General features: G+C 48.1%; 1 protein-coding gene across 1 annotated transcript; it reads left to right on the top strand.

Annotated features, from left to right (window-relative positions):
- Window positions 1-4,641: 4,641 nt before the first annotated feature.
- On the top strand, window positions 4,642-17,470 carry RPS19 (ribosomal protein S19). The gene is made up of 6 exons (XM_038767409.1): window positions 4,642-4,660; window positions 6,585-6,655; window positions 7,136-7,236; window positions 14,647-14,830; window positions 17,110-17,164; window positions 17,407-17,470. Exons 2-6 carry the CDS (start codon window positions 6,585-6,587, stop codon window positions 17,431-17,433), a joined length of 438 nt encoding a protein of 145 aa, XP_038623337.1. The 5' UTR covers window positions 4,642-4,660; the 3' UTR covers window positions 17,434-17,470.
- Window positions 17,471-21,240: the final 3,770 nt, after the last annotated feature.

Genomic DNA, 21,240 nt, shown 5'->3' with positions numbered 1-21,240 from the left:
TATTCTATTATATATTATATATAACATAGCATGGTTATAATCATATACAATGTAATTATAATATATAACATATTATAACAATATTTTAAAATTATTACTGTATAGTAATATATATTATACTATATATTATATACACATATACTATATATAGTATACATACTATATGTATATAATGTAATACATTATATATAATGATAATAATAAAGATGATGATTTTTCCAGAAGGCAGCGCTCGGGTCAGGAAGGAAGGAAGGCCTTCAAGTGCTTACTATGTGCCAGGCGCTCTTCTAATTACTGAAATAAGATACAAGATAATTAGGTTGGACACAGTCCACGCACACGTGGGACTCAGCCGTGTTAATTATGTTAATATCTGCCTCCCACCTTCTGGACCGTAAGCTCCTTGTGGGCGGGGAATGTGTCTCAAGTGCTTAGTACAGTGCGGTGCACACAGTAAGCGCCCGATAAATATGATTGAATGAATGAATAAACGAATGAATGAGTCCTGGGTTCTAACCTCTGCTCCTCCATTTACCTGGGGTGTAATGTTGGACAAGTTACATAACTTTTCTGTGCCCATGAATACCTGTTCTCTGTCTTCCTTGGACTGTGAGTTCCCCCGGGGCAGCGAATGTTTTCTGTTCTTATATCGTACTCTCCCAAACACTTAGCACAGTGTTCTGCACAGAGCCCCACAGCACTTACGTACATATCTGTAATATATTTATTTATATTAATGTCTGTCTCCTGCCCTAGACTCTAAGATCGTTATGGGCAGGGAACTGGTCTATTTTTTCTTTGCATTGTACTCTCCCAAGCGCTTAGTGCATTGCTCTGCACACCGTCAGCACTCAATAAATACGATTGAATGAATGTAGAATTGGGTTCTGACTTTACCTCTGGGTTTAGCATAGTGCTTGGCATACATTATGTGTTTAACAAATATCATTTTTTATTATTTTTAATTATTGTTACTGATGTTATTATTATTCAGCAGGTGTTGGGGGCGGACTGTGGCTGCAGTAGGGTGAAAGGTAGAGTGGAGGCTGGACAGAGAGGAAGCAGGAGGAAGTTGAATTGTTCATTCCAAGCGCTTAGTACAGTTCTCTGCACACAGTAAGCGCTCAATAAATACGATTGAATGAATGAGAAGATCCCCCCTTCGCCCGCAACGTGGCTTAGTAAGGAACAGCGTGTCTTAGAGGAAAGAGCAAGGGCTTGGGAGTCAGAGGCCGTGGATTCTAATCCCGCCTCCGCCGAGTGTCTGCTGTGTGACCTTGGGCAAGTCACTTCACTTCTCTGGGCCTCAGTTACCTCATCTGTAAAATGGGGGTTAAGACTGTGAGCCCCACGTGGGACAACCTGATTACCTTGTATCTACCCCAGCGCTTAGAACAGTGCTTTGCAAATAGTAAGCGCGTAATAAATGCCATTATTATTATTATTCTAGATTGTGAGCCCACTTCTAGACTGTGAGCCCACTGTTCCCTTCAAGGCCCTACTGAGAGCTCACCTCCTCCAGGAGGCCTTCCCAGACTGAGCCCCCTCCTTCCTCTCTCCCTCCTCCCCTTCTCCATCCCACCCAGCCTTACCTCCTTCCCTTCCCCACAGCACCTGTATATATGTATATATGTTTGTATTACTCTATTTGTTTTACTTGTACATATCTATTCTATTTATTTTATTTTGTTAATATGTTTGGTTTTGTTCTCTGTCTCCCCCTCCTAGACTGTGAGCCCACTGTTGGGTGGGGACTGTCTCTATATGTTGCCAATTTGTACTTCCCAAGCGCTTAGTACAGTGCTCTGCACACCGTAAGTACTCGATAAATACGATTGATTGATTGATTGATCGTTGGGTAGGGACCGTCTCTATGTGTTGCCAACTTGTACTTCTCAAGTGCTTAGTACAGTGCTCTGCACACCGTAAGCGCTCGATAAATACGATTGATTGATTGATTGATTGTTGGGTAGGGACCGTCTCTATATGTTGCCAACTTGTACTTCCCAAGCACTTTGTACAGTGCTCTGCACACCGTAAGTGCTCGATAAATACGATTGATTGATTGATCGTTGGGTAGGGACCGTCTCTATATGTTGCCAACTTGGACTTCCCAAGCGCTTAGTACAGTGCTCTGCACACAGTAAGTACTCGATAAATACGATTGATTGATTGATTGATCGTTGGGTAGGGACCGTCTCTATGTGTTGCCAACTTGTACTTCCCAAGCGCTTAGTACAGTGCTCTGCACACCGTAAGCGCTCGATAAATACAATTGATTGTTGGGTAGGGACCATCTCTATATGTTGCCAACTTGTACTTCCCAAGCACTTTGTACAGTGCTCTGCACACCGTAAGTGCTCGATAAATACGATTGATTGATTGATTGATCGTTGGGTTGGGACCGTCTCTATATGTTGCCAACTTGGACTTCCCAAGCGCTTAGTACAGTGCTCTGCACACAGTAAGCACTCGATAAATACGATTGATTGATTGATTGATTGTTGGGTAGGGACCGTCTCTATATGTTGCCTACTTGTACTTCCCAAGCACTTTGTACAGTGTTCTGCACACCGTAAGTACTCGATAAATACGATTGATTGATTGATCATTGGGTAGGGACCGTCTCTATGTGATGCCAACTTGTACTTCCCAAGCGCTTAGTACAGTGCTCTGCACACCGTAAGCGCTCGATAAATACGATTGATTGATTGATTGATCGTTGAGTAGGGACCGTCTCTATATGTTGCCAACTTGTACTTCCCAAGCGCTTAGTACAGTGCTCTGCACACAGTAAGTGCTCAATAAATACGATTGATTGATTGATTGATTGTTAGGTAGGGACCGTCTCTATATGTTGCCAACTTGTACTTCCCAAGCGCTTAGTACAGTGCTCTGCACACCGTAAGCGCGCAATAAATACGATTGATCGATTGATTGATCGTTGGGTAGGGACCGTCTCTATATGTTGCCAACTTGTACTTCCCAAGCGCTTAGTACAGTGCTCTGCACACAGTAAGCACTCGATAAATACGATTGATTGATTGATTGTTGGGTAGGGACCGTCTCTATATGCTGCCAACTTGTACTTCCCAAGCGCTTAGTACAGTGCTCTGCACACAGTAAGCGCGCAATAAATACGATTGATTGATTGATTGATCGTTGGGTAGGGACCGTCTCTATATGTTGCCAACTTGTACTTCCCAAGCGCTTAGTACAGTGCTCTGCACACCGTAAGCGCTCAATAAATACAATTGATTGATTGTTGGGTAGGGACCGTCTCTATATGTTGCCAACTTGTACTTCCCAAGCGCTTAGTACAGTGCTCTGCACACCGTAAGCGCTCGATAAATACGATTGATGATTGATTGTTGGGTAGGGACCGTCTCTATATGTTGCCAACTTGTACTTCCCAAGCGCTTAGTACAGTGCTTTGCACACCGTAAGCGCTCGATAAATACGATTGAATGAATGAATGAATGAATAATCCCTGTATATATGTTTGAACATATTTATTACCCTATTTATTTTACTTGTATATATGTATATATGTTTGTACATATTTATTACTCTATTTATTTTACTTGTACATATTCAATTTATTTTTTATTTATTTGGTTTAAATGTCTTGTTTTGTTTGTCTCCCCCTTCTTGACTGTGAGCCCCGCTGTTGGGTAGGGACCATCCAAACTTGTACTTCCCAAGCGCTTAGTACAGTGCTCTGCCCACCGTAAGCGCTCGATAAACACGATTGATTGCTAGACTGTGAGCCCACTGTTGGGCAGGGACCGTCTCTATATATGTTGCCAATTTGTACTTCCCAAGCGCTTAGTACGGTGCTCTGCACACAGTAAGCGCTCAATAAATACGATTGATGATGATGATTGATTATTGATTGATTGAAATACGATTGAATGAATGGCTGAGCCCCTTCCTTCCTCTCCCCCTCGTCCCCCTCTCCATCCCCCCATCTTACCTCCTTCCCTTCCCCACAGCACCTGTATATATGTATATATGGTTGTACATATTTATTACTCTATTTATTTATTTATTTATTCATTTTACTTGTACATTTCTATCCTATTTATTTTATTTTGTTGGTATGTTTGGTTCTGTTCTCTGCCTCCCCCTTTTAGACTGTGAGCCCACTGTTGGGTAGGGACTGTCTCTATGTGTTGCCAATTTGTACTTCCCAAGCGCTTAGTACAGTGCTCTGCACATAGTAAGCGCTCAATAAATACGATTGATTGATTGATTGATTGATTGACTGAATAATGTCTTTTCCCTCCTAATTTCCGCCCCCTCACGCAACGGCCTTCCCACTTTCAGTGGGCAGGGCTGCGGCCTCCTCTTGCCCTCGTCAGCGAGGGCCACTTCCGCCCTCACTCGGCCTGCCCACTTCCGCCCTCACTCGGCCTGCCCCCTTCCGCCCTTACTCGGCCCACCCACTTCCGCCCTCACCCGGCCCGCCCACTTCCGCCCTCACTGGGCCCGCCAGCCACCCCAGGGGGGTTGACGCCACTTCCGCCCCCCCCTCCCCATTCTCGCGAGAGTCGGCGCGGGCCGCCGGGGCGTCATCTCGCGAGATTTGGCCCCCTCTAGTGTGGCCGGGCGGCCCCGTCGATCCCTTTTCCCTGCCCGGCAGCGCGGTGGCCGCACGGTGAGTCCGCCGACACGTGGGGTTCAGGGGGCTCCTACAGTCATTCGTCCAGCCAGTCCTACTTATTGAGCGCCTACTGTGTGCAGAGCACTGTGCTAAGCACTTGGCAAGTACAAGGCGGCATCCTCAATCAACCAATCAATCAATCAATCGTATTTATTGAGCGCTTACTGTGCGCAGAGCACTGTACTAGGCGCTTGGGAAGTCCAAGTTGGCAACATTTAGACACAGTCCCTACCCAACAGCGGGCTCACAGTCTAAAAGAGGGGGACAGAGAACAAAACCAAACATACTAACAAAATAAAATAAATAGAATAGGTATGTACAAGTAAAATAAATAGAGTAATAAATATGTACAAACATATATACAGGTGCTGTGGGGAAGGGAAGGAGGTAAGATGGGAGAGCCGGTCCTCTCCCAACAACGGGCTCATCATCATAATCATCATCATAATCATCATCAATCGTATTTATTGAGCGCTTACTGTGTGCAGAGCACTGTACTGAGCGCTTGGGAAGTCCAAGTTGGCAACATATAGAGACAGTCCCTGCCCAACAGTGGGCTCACAGTCTAAAAGGGGGAGGGGAGCCTCTAAAAGAGGCTCACACACAGGTGGCCTCGTGACCATTGAGGAGGCCCTTTTTGAGGGCGGGAGCTGGGGTGCACTGAGATCCCAGCTCCGCCAATTGTCAGCTGTGTTGTGACTTTGGGCAAGTCACTTCACTTCTCCGGGCCTCAGTTCCCTCATCTGGAAAATGGGGGGTGAAGCCTGTGAGCCCCCCCGTGGGACAACCTGATTACCTTGTACCCCCCAGCGCTTAGAACAGTGCTTTGCACATAGTAAGCGCTTAATAAATGCCATCATCGACATCATTATCATGGGGGCGAGGGCCTGCTGCTCCTGGCCGGATCTCCACACCCCAAAGACATCGTGGACATTCACTCATTCATTCAATCATATTTATTGAGCGCTTACTGTGTGCAGAGCACTGTACCAAGGGCTTGTTCATTCATCCATCCATTCTGTCGTATTTATTGACTCTGAGCCTACTGTTGGGCAGGGACCGTCTCTATGTGTTGCCAACTTGTGCTTCCCAAGTGCTTAGTACAGTGCTCTGCACACAGTAAGTGCTCAGTAAATAAGATTGATTGATTGAGAGCGTACTGTGCAGAGCGCTGGACTAAGCGCTTGGGAAGTACAAGCTGGCAACATCTAGAGACTTCCCAAGCGGTTAGTGCGGCGCTCTGCGCACAGTAAGCGATCAATAAATACGATTGAATGAAGAATGAATATGTGCCTATATCCATGTGTATATATATTTGTACAGATTTATTACTCTATTTTATTTGTACGTATTCTATTTATTTTATTTTGTTAATACGTTTTGTTTTGGTATCTGTCTCCCCCTTCTAGATTGTGAGCCTGCTATTGGGTAGGGACCGTCCCTATATGTTGCCATCTTGTATTTCCCAAGTACTTAGTACACTGCTGTACACACAGTAAGCGCTCAATAAGTACAATTGAATGAATTTTGATGGTATTGATGCCTGTCTACTTGTTTTGTTGTCTCCCTTCCCCCTTGCTTGACTGTGAGCCTGTTGTTGGGTAGGGATTGTCTCTGTCTGATGCCGAATTGTTCTTTCCAAGCACTTCATACAGTGCTTTGCATAAGCGCTCAATAAATAGGATTGAATGACCATGGGACTCACAGGCTTCATCCCCATTTTACCCATGGTGGGGGTGGCTGGGATGGGGGTTATTTGCCCAGCAGGCCTTAACACATCCAGGGTTGCGTTCATCTGACTCAGTTGTCCCCCACCCAAAAAAAAAAACCAAACCGAAACGTTGGAGACGGCCTAACTGGATCTTGGAGTGGAACCTCGCCCTGACTTTAATTCGTTGCCCCCTTTCCTCCCACGCAGATGCCAGGAGTCACTGTGAAGGACGTGAACCAGCAGGAGTTCGTCCGAGCCCTGGCTGCCTTCCTCAAAAAGTGAGTGGGGGTGTCGATCTCCTTGGATGGGGGCTTCCTGGGGGCCAGCTTCTCTCTCTCTCACTCTACTGATGTCCAGTACAGTGCCCTGCACACAGTAAGCGCTTAGTAAATTTGATTGAATAAAGGACCCTGAGTCTTGGGGGGTGGTGGCTTGGCTTCTGAGGCCTGGAGAGAAGTGTTTCCCCCACAGCACCTGTATATATGTTTGTACATATTTATTACTCTATTTATTTTACTTGTACATAGCTATTCTATTTATTTTATTTTGTTAGTATGTTTGGTTTTGTTCTCTGTCTCCCCCTTTTAGACTGTGAGCCCACTGTTGGGTAGGGACTGTCTCTAGATGTTGCCAATTTGTACTTCCCAAGCGCTTAGTACAGTGCTCTGCACATCGTAAGCGCTCAATAAATACGATTGATGATGATGTTTTAAGACAGATGGGGTCGCCGAGACTGAGAGCTTTTCTTCCTTTCACAGGTCAGGGAAGCTAAAGGTCCCCGAATGGGTGGACACGGTCAAGCTAGCCAAACACAAAGAATTGGCGCCTTATGACGAGAACTGGTTCTACACTCGAGCTGGTGAGATGGGAGAGGGGTGGTGGCCTGGGGGTTGCCATTGGGTTGGGGGGTGGTCGGTTTCTGGTGTGGGGTGGGGAAATGTGGAAGCGCTGGGGTGGCCCTAGTATGGGGGTGGAGGACGGTGGTAGTAGCAGTCAAGGATCAGATTGGTGTCGGCCGATCAGGGGTTGTCACTTGTTTTTGCTTTATTTTGTCCTTCGTTCTGTGGATTTGTGGACGAGAAGCAGCGTGGTCAAGTGGCAAGAGCATGCAGGCTCTGCTGCTTGTCTGCTGTGTGACCTTGGGCAAGTCACTTCATTTCTCTGGGCCTCAGTTACCTCATCTGTAAAATGGGGATGAAGACTGTGAGCCCCATGCGGGACAACCTGATTACCCTGTATCTACCCTAGCGCTTAGAATAGTACTTGGCACATAGTAAGCGCTTAGCAAATACTATTACTATTATTTGGTTGTCCTAGGCACCCACCAGGCTCAGGAGTCTGATCCAATTGGGGGTTGGGAAAGGTTGTCAGGGAGTTGTGTATAATGAGGTTAATACAAATGCTTATTTATCCCCCCACTTCCCAGCCCCACAGCACTTAAGGAACACATCCAATTTATTTACTACTAATGTCCGTCTCCCCCTCTAGACTGTAAACTCGTTGCAGCCGGGATTTAATCTGTTATTGTACTCTCCCAAGCGCTTAGTACAGTGCTCTGCACATGGTAAGCATTCAGTAAATACGGTTGGATGACTAGTACTCAGCAAATACCATTGATTAGGGTAAGGGGAGGTCTGGAAGTAGACAGTTCTCACCCCAGACATGTTCACATTCCCAGCCCACAATGAGATTACAGTCTAAAGTGGGGGAGACAGACATTAGTATGAATATATAAATTGTATTGTACTAAGCACTGGTACAATAGAACTGGTAGGAAACTTCCCTGCCCTTTGCTTGCAACTATGTGGGGAGAAAGACACTAAAATTAACAGATACAAGGAGATAATTGAGTGTGAAGGTGTACTTAAGTTCCAGGTTTCAAGACAGATCCCCACATCAAGGTCTTGTTAGTCGTATCTCCATGAGGCCTTCCCCAACATAAGCTCCCTCTTCCCTTATTCCCTCTCCCTTCTGCGTCACCCGTGCATTTAGATCCGTACCCTTTAAGCACTTATTCACGCCACCATGAGCCCCACAGCACTTGTATGCATATCCATAATTTATACATTAATTATGGTGTTAAGCGCTTACTATGTACCAAGCACTTCGGTAGATAGAAGGTAATCAGGTAGGATTCAGTCCCTGTCCCAGATGGGGCTCCCAGTCTTGATCCCTAGTTTCCAGATGAGGTAACTGAGGCACAGAGAAGTCCCTTCCCCACAGCACCTGTATATATGTTTGTACATATTTATTACTCTATTTTTTATTTATTTATTTTACTTGTACATATCTATTCTATTTATTTTGTTAGTATGTTTGGTTTTGTTCTCTGTCTCCTCCTTTTCGACTGTGAGCCCACTGTTGGGTAGGGACCGTCTCTATATGTTGCCAACTTGTACTTCCCAAGCGCTTAGTACAGTGCTCTGCACACAGTAAGCGCTCAATAAATACGATTGATGATGATGTAAAAGGGTCCCCCTCTACACTACAAGCCCATGAGGAGGGGGACTTGACTACTAACTCGATAGTATACTTTCCCAAGCACATAATAGCGCTTCGCACACGGTGAACACGCAATAAATACCTTTGATTGATTTCAGAAAAGCACCACTGCTTTGAAATCTAGTCTCTTAGCTGCAGTGACCTCGATAGGCGCTTCCCAGGTGCCCGCTATAAGAGAGTTGATCTTTCCCGATCTTAACTATCCACAGAAAGCGCCTAATGGGCACCAGGACTATTAGTTTCCTGTCTATGCTTGGCACCCTTGGAGATGGAACAGCGGGGCCCGTTGCAGAGTGGGAATGGTTCTGCTCGGAACTGGAATCAATCAGGCAATGGAATTGGCCGGTGGAACCGGAGTGTTTACCGGGTAACTAGGACTAGGTGTCTGGGATGGAACGATAACAGTCGAGTTGGTAGAAGTGTTCCCTGCCCACAAGGAGCTCATAGTCTGCATGACCTAGTGGAAGGAGCCTAGGTTAAGGTCCCTCTTGTCTGCTGTGTGACCTTAGGCAAGTCACTTCTCTGCCTCAGTTGCCTCACCTTGAAAAGCGGGGGTTGAGACTGTGAGCCCCACATGGGACGACTATGACACCTGTCTACATGTTTTGTTGTGTTGCCTGTCTCCCCCTTCTAGACTGTGAGCCTGTTGTTGGGTAGGGACCGTCTCCATATGTTGCCGACTTGGACTTCCCAAGCGCTTAGTCCAGTGCTCTGCACACAGTAAGCGCTCAGTAAATACAATTGAATGAATGACAGCCCGTGTCCAACCTGATTTGCTTGTATCCACCGTAGTGCTTGGCTCATAGTAAGCTCCTAATATTTATTACTCTATTTTATTTGTACATACTCTATTTTGTTAATGTTTTGTTTTGTTGTCTGTCTCCCCCTTCTAGACTGTGAGCCCGCTGTTGGGTAGGGACCATCTCTTTTGCCAACTTGTACTTCCCAAGCGCTTAGTCCAGTGCCCTGCACACAGTAAGCGCTCAATAAATACGATTGAATGAATGACAGCCTGTGTCCAACCTGGTTTGCTTGTATCCACCATAGTGCTTGGCTCATAGTAAGCTCCTAATATTTATTATTTGTACATATTCTATTCATTTTGTTAATATGTTTTGTTTTGTTCTCTGTCTCCCCCTTCTAGACTGTGAGCCCGCTGTTGGTTAGGGACCGTCTCTGTTGCCAACTTGTACTTCCCAAGCGCTTAGTACAGTGCTCTGCACACAGTAAGCGCTCAATAAATAGGATTGAATGCATGACCATTATTGGAAGCACTGCGTTCTAATCCCAGCTCCACCACTTGTCTGCTTCGTGACCTTTGGGTTAATCACTTCTTTGCCTCAGTTACCTCATCTCTAAAATGGGGGTTGCGACTGAGCCCCATGCCAAGAAGGGAGGACCTGGGCAGGGAAGGCCTCTTGGAGGAGGTGTGATTCCAGGTGAATTCTTGGGGTGCCTTCATCCTCCCTGTCGTGCATTTGGAGGAGTGTTACGTTCCAGTTTGGCATGATGAATTGCAGAATCTGAATTTGATTCATTTTTAAGATCTTTACGCTCAGTGGAGGGCATTGAGTGCTTAATGTGTGCAAAGTGCTGTTCTAGACACTAGAGAAAATACAACAGCTGATATTTCCTCCTATCATTTCCAATTAAGGACTTAAGATAAGCGACCACTCGTCTACAAAAAATTTTAGAAACTGTCCCAGCACAGGAGTTGTGACACAAAGCTCACGAGAGTTTCTAAACCTACAGCTTTTCAAGTTCCATAATAATAATTGTGCATTTGTGAAGCGGTTACCGTGTGCCAGGCACCGGGGGAGTTGGTTGCAAGATAATTAGGTCCCACTTGGAGCTCACGGTCCAAGTAGGAGGAAGAACAGGGATTGAACCCCCATCTTAAAGATGAGGAAATGAGTGACTTGGGAATCACATGGGAAGCAACGGGGCCTCTGGGAAAGACCTGGGGTTTCAGAGGGCCTGGGTTCTAATCCCAGCTCTGGCACTTGCCTGCCTGTTGTGTGATTTTGGGTAAGTCACTTGTCTGCCTGTTAGCTCATCTGTAAAATGGGGGTTAAGACTGAGCCCCGTGTGGAACAAGGGACTGTGTCCAACCTGATTAACTTGTTTGTATCTGCCCCAGTGCTTAGTACAGTGCCTGTCACGTAGTAAGCGCTTATTAAATACCACAGCAGGGGTTGGGTGAGGGCTGAGAAGCAGCGTGGCTCAGTGGAGAAGAGCCCGGGCTTTGGAGTCAGAGGTCATGGGTTCAAACCCCGGCTCTGCCAATTGTCAGCTGTGTGACTTTGGGCAAGTCACTTAACTTCTCTGGGCCTCAGTTACCTCATCTGTAAAATGGGGATTGAGACTGTGAGCCCCACGTGGGACAACCTGATCACCTTGTAACATCCCCAGCGCTTAGAACAGTGCTTTGCACATAGTAAGCGCTTAATAAATGCCATCATTATATTATTATTATTATAGGGACTGTCTCTATGTGTTGCCAATTTGTACTTCCCAAGCGCTTAGTACAGTGCTCTGCACATAGTAAGCGCTCAATAAATACGATTGATTGAGTCAGAAGGTCATGGATTCTAATCCCGGCTCCGCCACTTGTCTTCTGTGTCACTTCAGTCACTTCACTTCTCGGGGCCTAAGTTATCTCATATAAAATGGAGATTTAGACTGAGCCCCAAGTGGGACAGGCACTGTGTCCAACCTGATTACCTTGTATGTACAGTGCTTGGCACATAGTAAACATTTAACAAATGCTGCCATTATTATTATAATTATTAAAGGGGGTTGCTGGGACAGGCACTGTGTCCAACCTGATTACCTTGTATGTACAGCGCTTAGAACAGTGCTTGGCACATAGTAAGCACTTAAAAAATGCCGCCATTATCATTATTAAAGGGGGTTGCTTTGTTATTACAGGACACTCAGGATAGTGCAGGACCCTGAGAGGGCCCTTTGGGGCAGAAGTTGGGGTTCCCATTCAGTGAAATGGGGGTGAGGGGCACCTTGCCTTGGATCTCTAGACTCTAATTTCATTGTGGGCAGGGAACGCATCTGATTCTGTTGTATTGTGCCCTCCCAAGTGCTTAGTACACTGCTCTGCACAGTGATGATCAGTAAATACCATCGATTGATTGATGGTACATGGGGTAGCCCAGGTTAAAGTTCAGGTCCTCTGGATCCCAGGCCCGTGCCGTGTCTTCTAGGCAGCACTGCTTCTCTGCCATCTGTACATCGCAAACCTCCTTTATGGAGGTGAGGGAGCTATGAGTAGATTTGGGGAGCATTTTTGAGAGCACCAGGAGCACAGAGTAGGTAGCTTTGCTAAAAATCTGTTGCACAGCCTTACTTCAGGAACCAGTCCCTCACTTGTGACATTGTTCTGGGAAAATTGGTTCTGACGTGCAATCATTTATTGAACTGTGGTCAGAGCACTAGACAAGATCCCCTGCCCACAATGAACTGACATTCTAGAGGACTGAGAAGCAGCGTGGCCTCGTGGGCAGAGCCTCGGCTTAGGAGTCAGAAATCAATCGTATTGCTTGGACCTGAGTTCTAATTCTGGCTCCACCACTTGTCTGCCGTGTGACCTCGGGCAAGTCAACTTCACTTCTGTGCCTCAGTTGCCTCATCTGTACAAAGGGGACTGAGACTGAGCTCCATTTGGATAGAGACTTTCCAACCCGCTTTGCTTGTATCCACCCCACCAGTGGCTGGTACATAATAAGCACTTAACAAATACCATTCTTTTTTTATTAGAGGCTCAGTCAGAGGCCCAGTTTTCAAGCTGATTGTCACAGGCCTGGAACTGCCTGTATCTTAAAAATGGTTTCCTTGCTAATACATCTTATCGGTGGCTCTGGTGACTTTCAACCCTTTTTTATGGTAGTAGGCATTAACTATATGCCAGGAACTGTACTAAGCGCTGGGGTAGATACAAGCTTATCAGGTTGGACACAATCCCTGTCCCACATGGGGCTCAGTCTCAGTCCCTATTTTACAGATGAGGTATCAGGCCCAGAGAGAAGTGAAGCGACATTCCAAGTGTCACGCAGTGGACGAGTGGCGGAACCAGGATTAGAACCCAGGTCGCGTAGTACAGTACAGTAGTTAAGCGCTTAACAGATACCATTTTTCTAACGAGTAGGCCCAGGGTCTGTTCACCAGTCCACACTGCTTCTCAGTCCTCTAGACTGTCAGCTTGTGGGCAGGGATGTGTCTACTAACTCTTCTATTGAACTCTCCCAAGTGCTCAATAAATGATTGCACGTCAGAACCAGTTCTCCCAGAACAATGTCACAAGCGGGGGGGACTGGTTTCCGAAGCAAGGCTGCACACCAGATTTTTAGCCAAGCAACTCACTCCATGCTCATAAAATTGCTCCTGACCGCCTGCCCCATCTGACTCCCAAGCCCGGGCCCTATTCTTTAGGCCACAAGTCCATGTAGCCAAGCAAGGTCTGCGTATCTGAAAATCAGATGAGCCAAGGTTTGGTGGCGGCAGGCTGCTTTTGCCCTGGCCTCTTTGGTACATAATCCTGGGGGATATTGTGACCCTGTTTCGGTTGCAAGCTGCCTTATCCACTCTGTTGCTCCTGAGCTGTGGAGGAGTCTTGTGCCCGTTCAGAGGTGCCCTTCATCTGGCTGGTGATTCATTCATTCATTCATTCATTCAATGGTATTTATTGAGCGCTTACTGGGAGTCCTCCTCCTCATCATCATCAATTGTATTTATTGAGCACTTACTGTGTGCAGAGCACAGTACTAAGCGCTTGGGAAGTACAAATTGGCAACATCTAGAGACAGTCCCTACCCAACAGTGGGCTCACAGTCTAAAAGGGGGAGACAGAGAACAAAACCAAACATACTAACAAAATAAAATAAATAGAATAGATATGTACAAGTAAAATAAATAGACTCAGAGGGGAGTCTGGTTCTGGGGAGCTGGAAGATGCAGACCGTTTGACCCTGACAACAGCTTCAGGAGCGTTTTCAGGGCCTACATTTTTTTTTTATGGTATTTAAGTGCTGTGAGCCAGGCACTGTACTCAGCGCCAGGGTAAATCCGAGCTAACTAGTCTGGACAGTCCCTGTCTCACTGTAGAGTCACAGTCTTAATTCCCTATTTTGCCGATGAGGTATCAGAGGCACAGAGGTGTGAAGTGACTTGCCCATGGTCACACAGCAGCTTTCCCTCTTGGCAGGGAACAACGGGAGCCCGAAGCCAGCTCTCTGGATGGCTGGGACAAGGGTTGCTTCTCTGCAGTTGAGCCCTTCCCGGGTTATAACCCCAAAGTGGGGCAGAGGGGCTCCCAGAAGAGTGGGGAGAAGTGATTATGGGCTGTAAGCTCCTTGAGGACAGGGATCTTGTCTAACAACTCTATTGTCTCGGTCTCTCCCAAGTGCTTAGTACGGTGCTTTGCACCTAGTAAGCTCTCCATAAAGACCTTTACCTTTACCAAGAGTAATTGTGGTATTTGAAGTCCCAGGCCCTGCATTGAGCACCGAGGCATGTTGCCGATTTGTACTTCCCAAGCGCTTAGTCCAGTGCTCTGCACATAGTAAGCGCTCTATAAATACGATTGAATGAATGAATACGAGATAATCAGGTTGGGCCCAGTCCTCACAGCCAATCTGTGGGGCAGGTTTTGACAAAGGGGCTATCCACAAGGCCCTGCCGTTAGGTGAGGATAGGGCCTCTGGATGGGCCCCTCAAGGCAACCTTGTTTTTCTTTTCTTTTTTTACCTCCTGTCAGCATCCACGGCCCGGCACCTGTACCTGCGGGGTGGGGCCGGAGTGGGATCCATGACCAAGATCTACGGCGGACGCCAGCGCAACGGGGTCATGCCCAGCCACTTCAGCCGTGGGTCCAAGAGTGTGGCCAGGAGGGTCCTTCAGGCTTTGGAGGGGCTCAAGATGGTGGAGAAGGACCAGGACGGGTAAGCGGAGCCAACCCTTCAACCCTACCCCCCAGCATTCATTCATTCAGTCGTATTTATTGAGCACTTACTGTGTACAGAACACTGTACTAAGCGCTTGGGAAGTACAAGTCGGCAACAGATAGAGACGGTCCCTACCCAACAGCGGGCTCACAGTCTAGAAGGGGGAGACAGACAACAAAACATGTAGACGGGTGTCAAAGTCAGAACAAATAGAATTAAAGCTAAATGCACATCATTAACAAAATAAATAGAATAGTAAATATGTGCAAGTAAAATAGAGTAATAAGTCTGTACAAATATATATATATATACAGGTGCTGTGGGGAGGGGAAGGAGGTAGGGCAGGGGGGATGGGGAGGAAAAAGGGGGCTCAGTCTGGGAAGACCTCCTGGAGGAGGTGAACCCAGTAGGGCTTTGAAGGGAGGAAGAGAGCTAGCTTGGCGGATGTGCAGAGGGAGGGCATTCTAGGCCAGGGGGAGGACGGGGGCCGGGGGGTCGACGGCAGAACGGGAGAGAACAAGGTACAGCGAGGTGGTTAGCTGTAGGATAGAAGGGAGGCATGGTAGGAGGGGACGAGGTGATGGAGAGCCTTGAAGCCGAGGGTGAGGAGTTTCTGCCTGATGTGTAGGTTGACTGGTAGCCACTGGAGATTTTTGAGGAGGGGAGTAACATGTCCAGAGCGTTTCTGCACAGAGATGATCCGGGCAGCAGTGTGAAGTATAGACTGAAGTGGGGCGAGACAGGATGGGAGATCGGAGAGGAGGCCGATGCAGTAATCCAGTCGGGATAGGATGAGAGATTGAACCAGCAAGGTAGCAGTTTGGATGGAGAGGAAAGGGCGGATCTTGGCAATGTTGCGGAGGTGAGACCGGCAGGTTTTGGTGATGGATTGGATGTGTGGGGTGAATGAGAGAGCAGAGTCGAGGATGACCTCAAGGTTGCAGGCTTGTGAGACGGGAAGGATGGTAGTGCCGTCTACAGTGACGGGAATGTCAGGGAGAGGGCAGGGTTTGGGAGGGAAGATAAGGATTTCAGTCTTGGACATATTGAGTTTTAGATGGTGGGTCGACATCCAGATGGAGATGTCTTGAAGGCAGGAGGAGACACGAGCCTGAAGGGAGGGGGAGAGAGCAGGGGCAGAGATGTAGATTTGGGTGTCATCAGCGTAGAGGTGATAGTTGAAGCCGTGGGAGCCAGTGAGTTCATCGAGGGAGTGAGTATAGATAGAGAACAGAAGGGGACCAAGAACTGACCCTTGAGGAAGCCCTACAGTAAGGGGATGGGAGGGGGAGGAGGAGCCCGCAAAGGAGACTGAGAGTGAAGGGCCGGAGAGATAAGAGGAGAACCAGGAGAGGTCGGAGTCAGTGAAGCCAAGGTTGGATAGCGTGTTGAGGAGAAGGGGGTGGTCCACAGTGTCGAAGGCAGCTGGAGAGGTTGGAGGATTAGGATAGAGTAGGAGCAGTTGGATTTGGCAAGAAAGAGGTCATTGGTGACCTTTGAGAGAGCAGTTTCAATGGAGTGTATGGGACGGAAGCCAGATTGGAGGGGGTCGAAGAGAGAGTTGGCGTTGAGGAATTCGAGGCAGCGGGTGTAGACGACTCGTTTTAAAAGTTAGGAAAGGAAGGGTAAGAGGGAGATAGGGTGTTAACTAGAAGGGGAGGTGGGGTCAAGAGAGGGTTTTATGCATGTTTGAAGGCAGAGGGGAAGGAACCAGTGGAGAGTGAGCAGTTGAAGATGGAAGTTGAGGAGGGAAGGGGTGAGAGATTTGATGAGGGAATGGGGTCTGAAGCACAAGTGGCCAACCCAGAGGGCTGGGTGGCGCGGCGTCTCTGGGGCCGGTGGGCTCGCGGCCCCAAAAGCAGCAGGCCTGCCCTGCACAGTTGCCATGGCGATGGCAAGCGGCTCCTGAGGTAGGCCTGCAAACACGCCGCCTCACCCCGACCTCTCCGGATGGCTGCACCGGGCTCGGGAAGGTAATTTAGCGACTGTCTGCTTTCATTAGTTTGCTCGTTAACTTTTCCCAATTGATTTTTCGGGGCTCTTGATCTAATGCTTGCACAAACGACACCTCGTCAGCTCCCCGGCGGCCCCTCGTTGGTTGGAAATCGGTGGAGCGGCCCCGGGGAGTCGGCTGGGAGTAATTCCGGCCGCGCGCAGATTAGCCTCGGCCGCGGCGAAGCCGCTCCCGGGACTGGCACGCAGCCGCGGGGTCGGTGGGCACCCCCCCCCGCCCCACCGGGGCGACCGTTTCACTCTTGCTTCCTTCCCTCTCCCAGGGGCCGCAAGCTGACACCTCAGGGACAGAGAGACCTGGACAGGATTGCCGGACAGGTGACCGCCCCCCTACTTCTCATGCCTGGGCCTGTTTACCTCCCCCCGCTTCTCTTCCCTGGGCCTGGGGTGGGATGGAGGCCACGATCTTCTCCCCCCTTCTGAACTCAATTCCCATGACCTTCCCCCGGTCCCCCCAGCCCCCAAATCAAGTCCCAGCTCCCCTGGGGTCAGGGGGTGGAGGGAAGGCGACCCTGGCCTGACCACCCAGGTGAACTCACTCAGATACCTCTTCGTTTCAGGTGGCAGCTGCCAACAAGAAACATTAAACCAATGGAGTCAAATTAATAAATTGTCTTGTTCTTAGTCTGTCTTCTGTAGCCTACGGGGGTGGGGTGCTGGCTTTGGGTCACCGTAAAGGGAGGAAATTCTCCCTGCGTAAAAAGCCATAGCTGCCGCGGGACTCTGACCCAACGGCTACTCCCTTCACACCCTCCTGTTGCCAACTACTCCGCACATGGGTACGTCTAGCCTAGGCACAACTCCTGCTGCTGCCTGCCAGGGGGGAGGCAGATGAAAGAAGGAAGAATCCAGGGCGCTGCAGTGGCTGACTTCTAAACGGGCTCTCTGGGGGGGCTCGCGCAAGCTGGTAAAAATCCATTCTATCTTCAAGCAGCCGTGAAGCGGCTGGCTCCGGGCCATCTTCGGCTCGCCGGCAAGGTTTAGACACGGCAGCTTCCTGCCTAGCTCCGCCGCTCAAATGCCCTGGGAGTCCCCTTCCCCTCCATATCCTGTTATTGTGCCTGGGGGCTTGGTGCCCCAAGCTTTGGTCTGTGGTCCACCCGTAGCCCGCTGCGGCGGGGTGTGCCCATGGTCAGCTAGGGGGAGAGCAGGGTGGTCTAGAGAAGCGGTGTGGCATAATCAATCGTATTTATCGAGCGCTTACTATGTGCAGAGCACTGTACTAAGCGCTTGGGAAGTACAAATTGGCAACATTAATGGAAAGAGCCTGGGCTTGGGAGCCTGAGGTTCTGGGTTCTAATCCCAGCTTCGCCACTGATCAGCTGTGTGACTTGGGGCAAGGCACTTCACTTCTCTGTGCCTGTTACCTCATCTGTAAAATGGGGATTAAGACTGAGCCCCACGTGGGACAACCTGATTATCTTGTATCTACCCCAGCGCTTAGAACAGTGCTCGGCACATAGTAAGTGCTTAATAAATGCCATTATTATTATTAGTGGAAAGAGCCTGGGAGTCATAAGATCAGAGTTAGTAATCATAATGATGTTACTTGTTAAGTGCCTACTATGTGCCAAGCGCTGGGGTGGATACAAATAAACCGAGTTGGACATAGTCCCTGTCCCACATGGGGTTCACAGTCTCAGTCCCTGTATATATGTTTGTACATATTTATTACTCTATTTTACTTGTACATATCTATTCTATTTATTTTATTTTGTTAGTATGTTTGGTTTTGTTCTCTGTCTCCCCCTTTTAGACTGTGAGCCCAATGTTGGGTAGGGACTGTCTCTATATGTTGCCAATTTGTACTTCCCAAGCGCTTAGTACAGTGCTCTGCACATAGTAAGTGCTCAATAAATGTGATTGATTGATTTTAGAGGTGAGGTAACTGAGGCCCGGTGAAGTGACTTGCCTGTGGTCACACAGCAGACAAGTGGAAGAGGTGGGATTAGAACCCACGACCTTTGATTTCTAAGCCTGTGCTCTTGCTATTAGCCTATGCTGGTTCTTCAATTGTTGCCAACTTGTACTTCCCAAGCGCTTAGTACAGTGCTCCGCACACAGTAAGCACTCAATAAATACAATTGAATGAATGAATTCTGCTCCACCACCTGTCTGCTATGTGGCCTTGGGCAAGTCACTTGGCTTCTCAGTTTCAGTTATGTGATCTGTAAAATGGGGAGTGAGACCCGGAGTCTGGGACTGTGTCCTATTCAATTAGCTCATAATGATGGCACTGAAGTGCTTACTGTGTGTGAAGCACTGTTCTAAGCGCCTGGGGTGATACAAGGTGATCAGGTTGTCCCACGTGGGGCTTACAGTCTTCATCCCCATTATACAGATGAAGTAACAGGCTCAGAGAAGTGAATAATAATAATAATGATGGCATTTATAAAGTGCTTACTATGCAAAGCACTGCTCTAAATGCTGAGGAGGTTACAAAGTGATCAGGTTGTCCCACGGGGGGCTCACAGTCTTAATCCCCATTTTACAGATGAGGTAACAGAGGCAGAGAGAAGTAACTTGCCCAAAGTCACACAACTGGCAATTTGTAGAGTTGGGATTTGAACCCATGACCTCTGACTCCAAAGCCCACGCTCTTTCCACTGAGTCACAAGTGGCGGAGCAGAGATTAGAATCAATCAAATTTATTGAGTGCTTACTGTGTGCTGAGCACTGTACTAAGCACTTGGGAAGTACAAGTTGGCAACATATAGAGACGGTCCCTCCCCAACAGTGGGCTCATCATCAACCGTACTGAGCGTTTACTGTGTGCAGAGCACTGTACTAAGCGCTTGGGAAGTACAAGTTGGCAACATAGAGAGACAGTCCCTACCCAACAGTGGGCTCACAGTCTGAAAGGGCTCATGGGTCATGCGGATAAATACGATAAAAAATATTTATTTTATTCTATTTATTTTATTTTGGTAGTATGTTTGGTTTTGTTCTCTGTCACCCCCTTTTAGACTGTGAGCCCACTGTTGGGTAGAGACTGTGTATGTTGCCGATTTGTACTTCCCAAGCGCTTAGTACAGTGCTCTGCACATAGTAAGCGCTCAATAAATACGATTGATGATGATGATGATGACCTGACAGCCGAGCCCGTGCTCTTTCCACTGAGCCACGCTGCTTCTCACCCCAGCGCTTAGTACAGTGCTCGGCCCATGGTAAGCGCTTACCAAATACCATGATTTGGTCGCCTTGTAGGTTGCGAGTGGTGTGGCTGCGGTTCCCGGGCTGGCCGCGCGGGGTCGCCCGCTGCTCAGATCGTCCTGCGCGTGGCGCCCCGCCCACTCTGCGCGCTGATTGGTTGGCGTGGAAGGGTAGTGGGCCGGGCCTCGCGCTGATTGGTGGGCGTGGAAAGGCAGTGGGCCGGACCTCGCGCTGATTGGCCCAGCGGGAGGCGGGCGGGAAATTTCGACGTGCCGAGGAATCTCCCGCTCTACTCCTCCATTCATTCAATCGTATTTATTGAGCGCTTACTGTGTGCAGAGCACTGTACTAAGGGCTTGGGAAGTACAAGTCGGCAACATATAGAGACGGTCCCTACCCAACAACGGGCTCACAGTCGAGATGACAGATCCTCCCTAAGACAGTTTCCCCACCTTGTCACTGGTCTTTCCACGGTATTAATTCAAGTAATTATTCATTCCTTCATTCAATCGTATTTATTGAGCGCTTACTGTGTGCAGAGCACCGTACTAAGCGCTTGGGAAGTCCAAGTTGGCAACATCTAGAGACGGTCCCTACCCAACAGTGGGCTCACAGTCTAGAAGGGGGAGACAGACAACAAAACAAAACATTAACAAAATAAAATAAAGAGAATAAATATGTACAAGTAAAATAAATAAATAGAGCAGCGTGGCTCAATGGAAAGAGCATGGGCTTTGGAGTCAGAGGCCATGGATTCAAATCCCTGCTCCTCCAATTGTCAGCTGTGTGACTTTGGGCAAGTCACTTAACTTCTCTGTGCCTCAGTTACCTCATCTGTAAAATGGGGATTAAGACTGCGAGCCCCCCGTGGGACAACCTGATCACCTTGTAACCTCTTCAGTGCTTAGAACAGTGCCTTGCACATAGTAAGCACTTAATAAATGCCATTATTATTATTATTACTATGCACCAGGCACTGTACTAAGCACTGGGGTAGGCTCCCCAGCGCTTAGAACAGTGCTTTGCACATAGTAAGCACTTAACAAATACCATCATTATTATTATTATTATTACAAGCTAATCAATTTGGACACAATTCATGTCCCACATGGGGTTTACAGTCATAATCCCCATTTTATAGAGGGAACTCACCTCAGGTCACCCAGACAAATGGCAGAGCCAGGATTAGAACTCAGGCCGTTCTGACTCCCAATCCATGCACTAGGCAATGCTGCTGCTTT

This window comes from Tachyglossus aculeatus, chromosome 26 (genome assembly GCF_015852505.1).
Source record: "Tachyglossus aculeatus isolate mTacAcu1 chromosome 26, mTacAcu1.pri, whole genome shotgun sequence".
Taxonomy (NCBI): Eukaryota; Metazoa; Chordata; class Mammalia; order Monotremata; family Tachyglossidae; genus Tachyglossus; species Tachyglossus aculeatus.
This window is presented reverse-complemented; position numbering and strand designations above follow the sequence as displayed.

Excerpts from the sequence above, each read along its gene's own strand:
- RPS19 (XM_038767409.1), top strand. The coding sequence starts at position 6,585 with ATGCCAGGAGTCACTGTGAAGGACGTGAACCAGCAGGAGTTCGTCCGA. Across the intron at positions 14,831-17,109 it reads GTGGAGAAGGACCAGGACGG|GGGCCGCAAGCTGACACCTC; the intron begins GTAAGCGGAGCC and ends TCCCTCTCCCAG. Across the intron at positions 17,165-17,406 it reads TGGACAGGATTGCCGGACAG|GTGGCAGCTGCCAACAAGAA; the intron begins GTGACCGCCCCC and ends TCTTCGTTTCAG.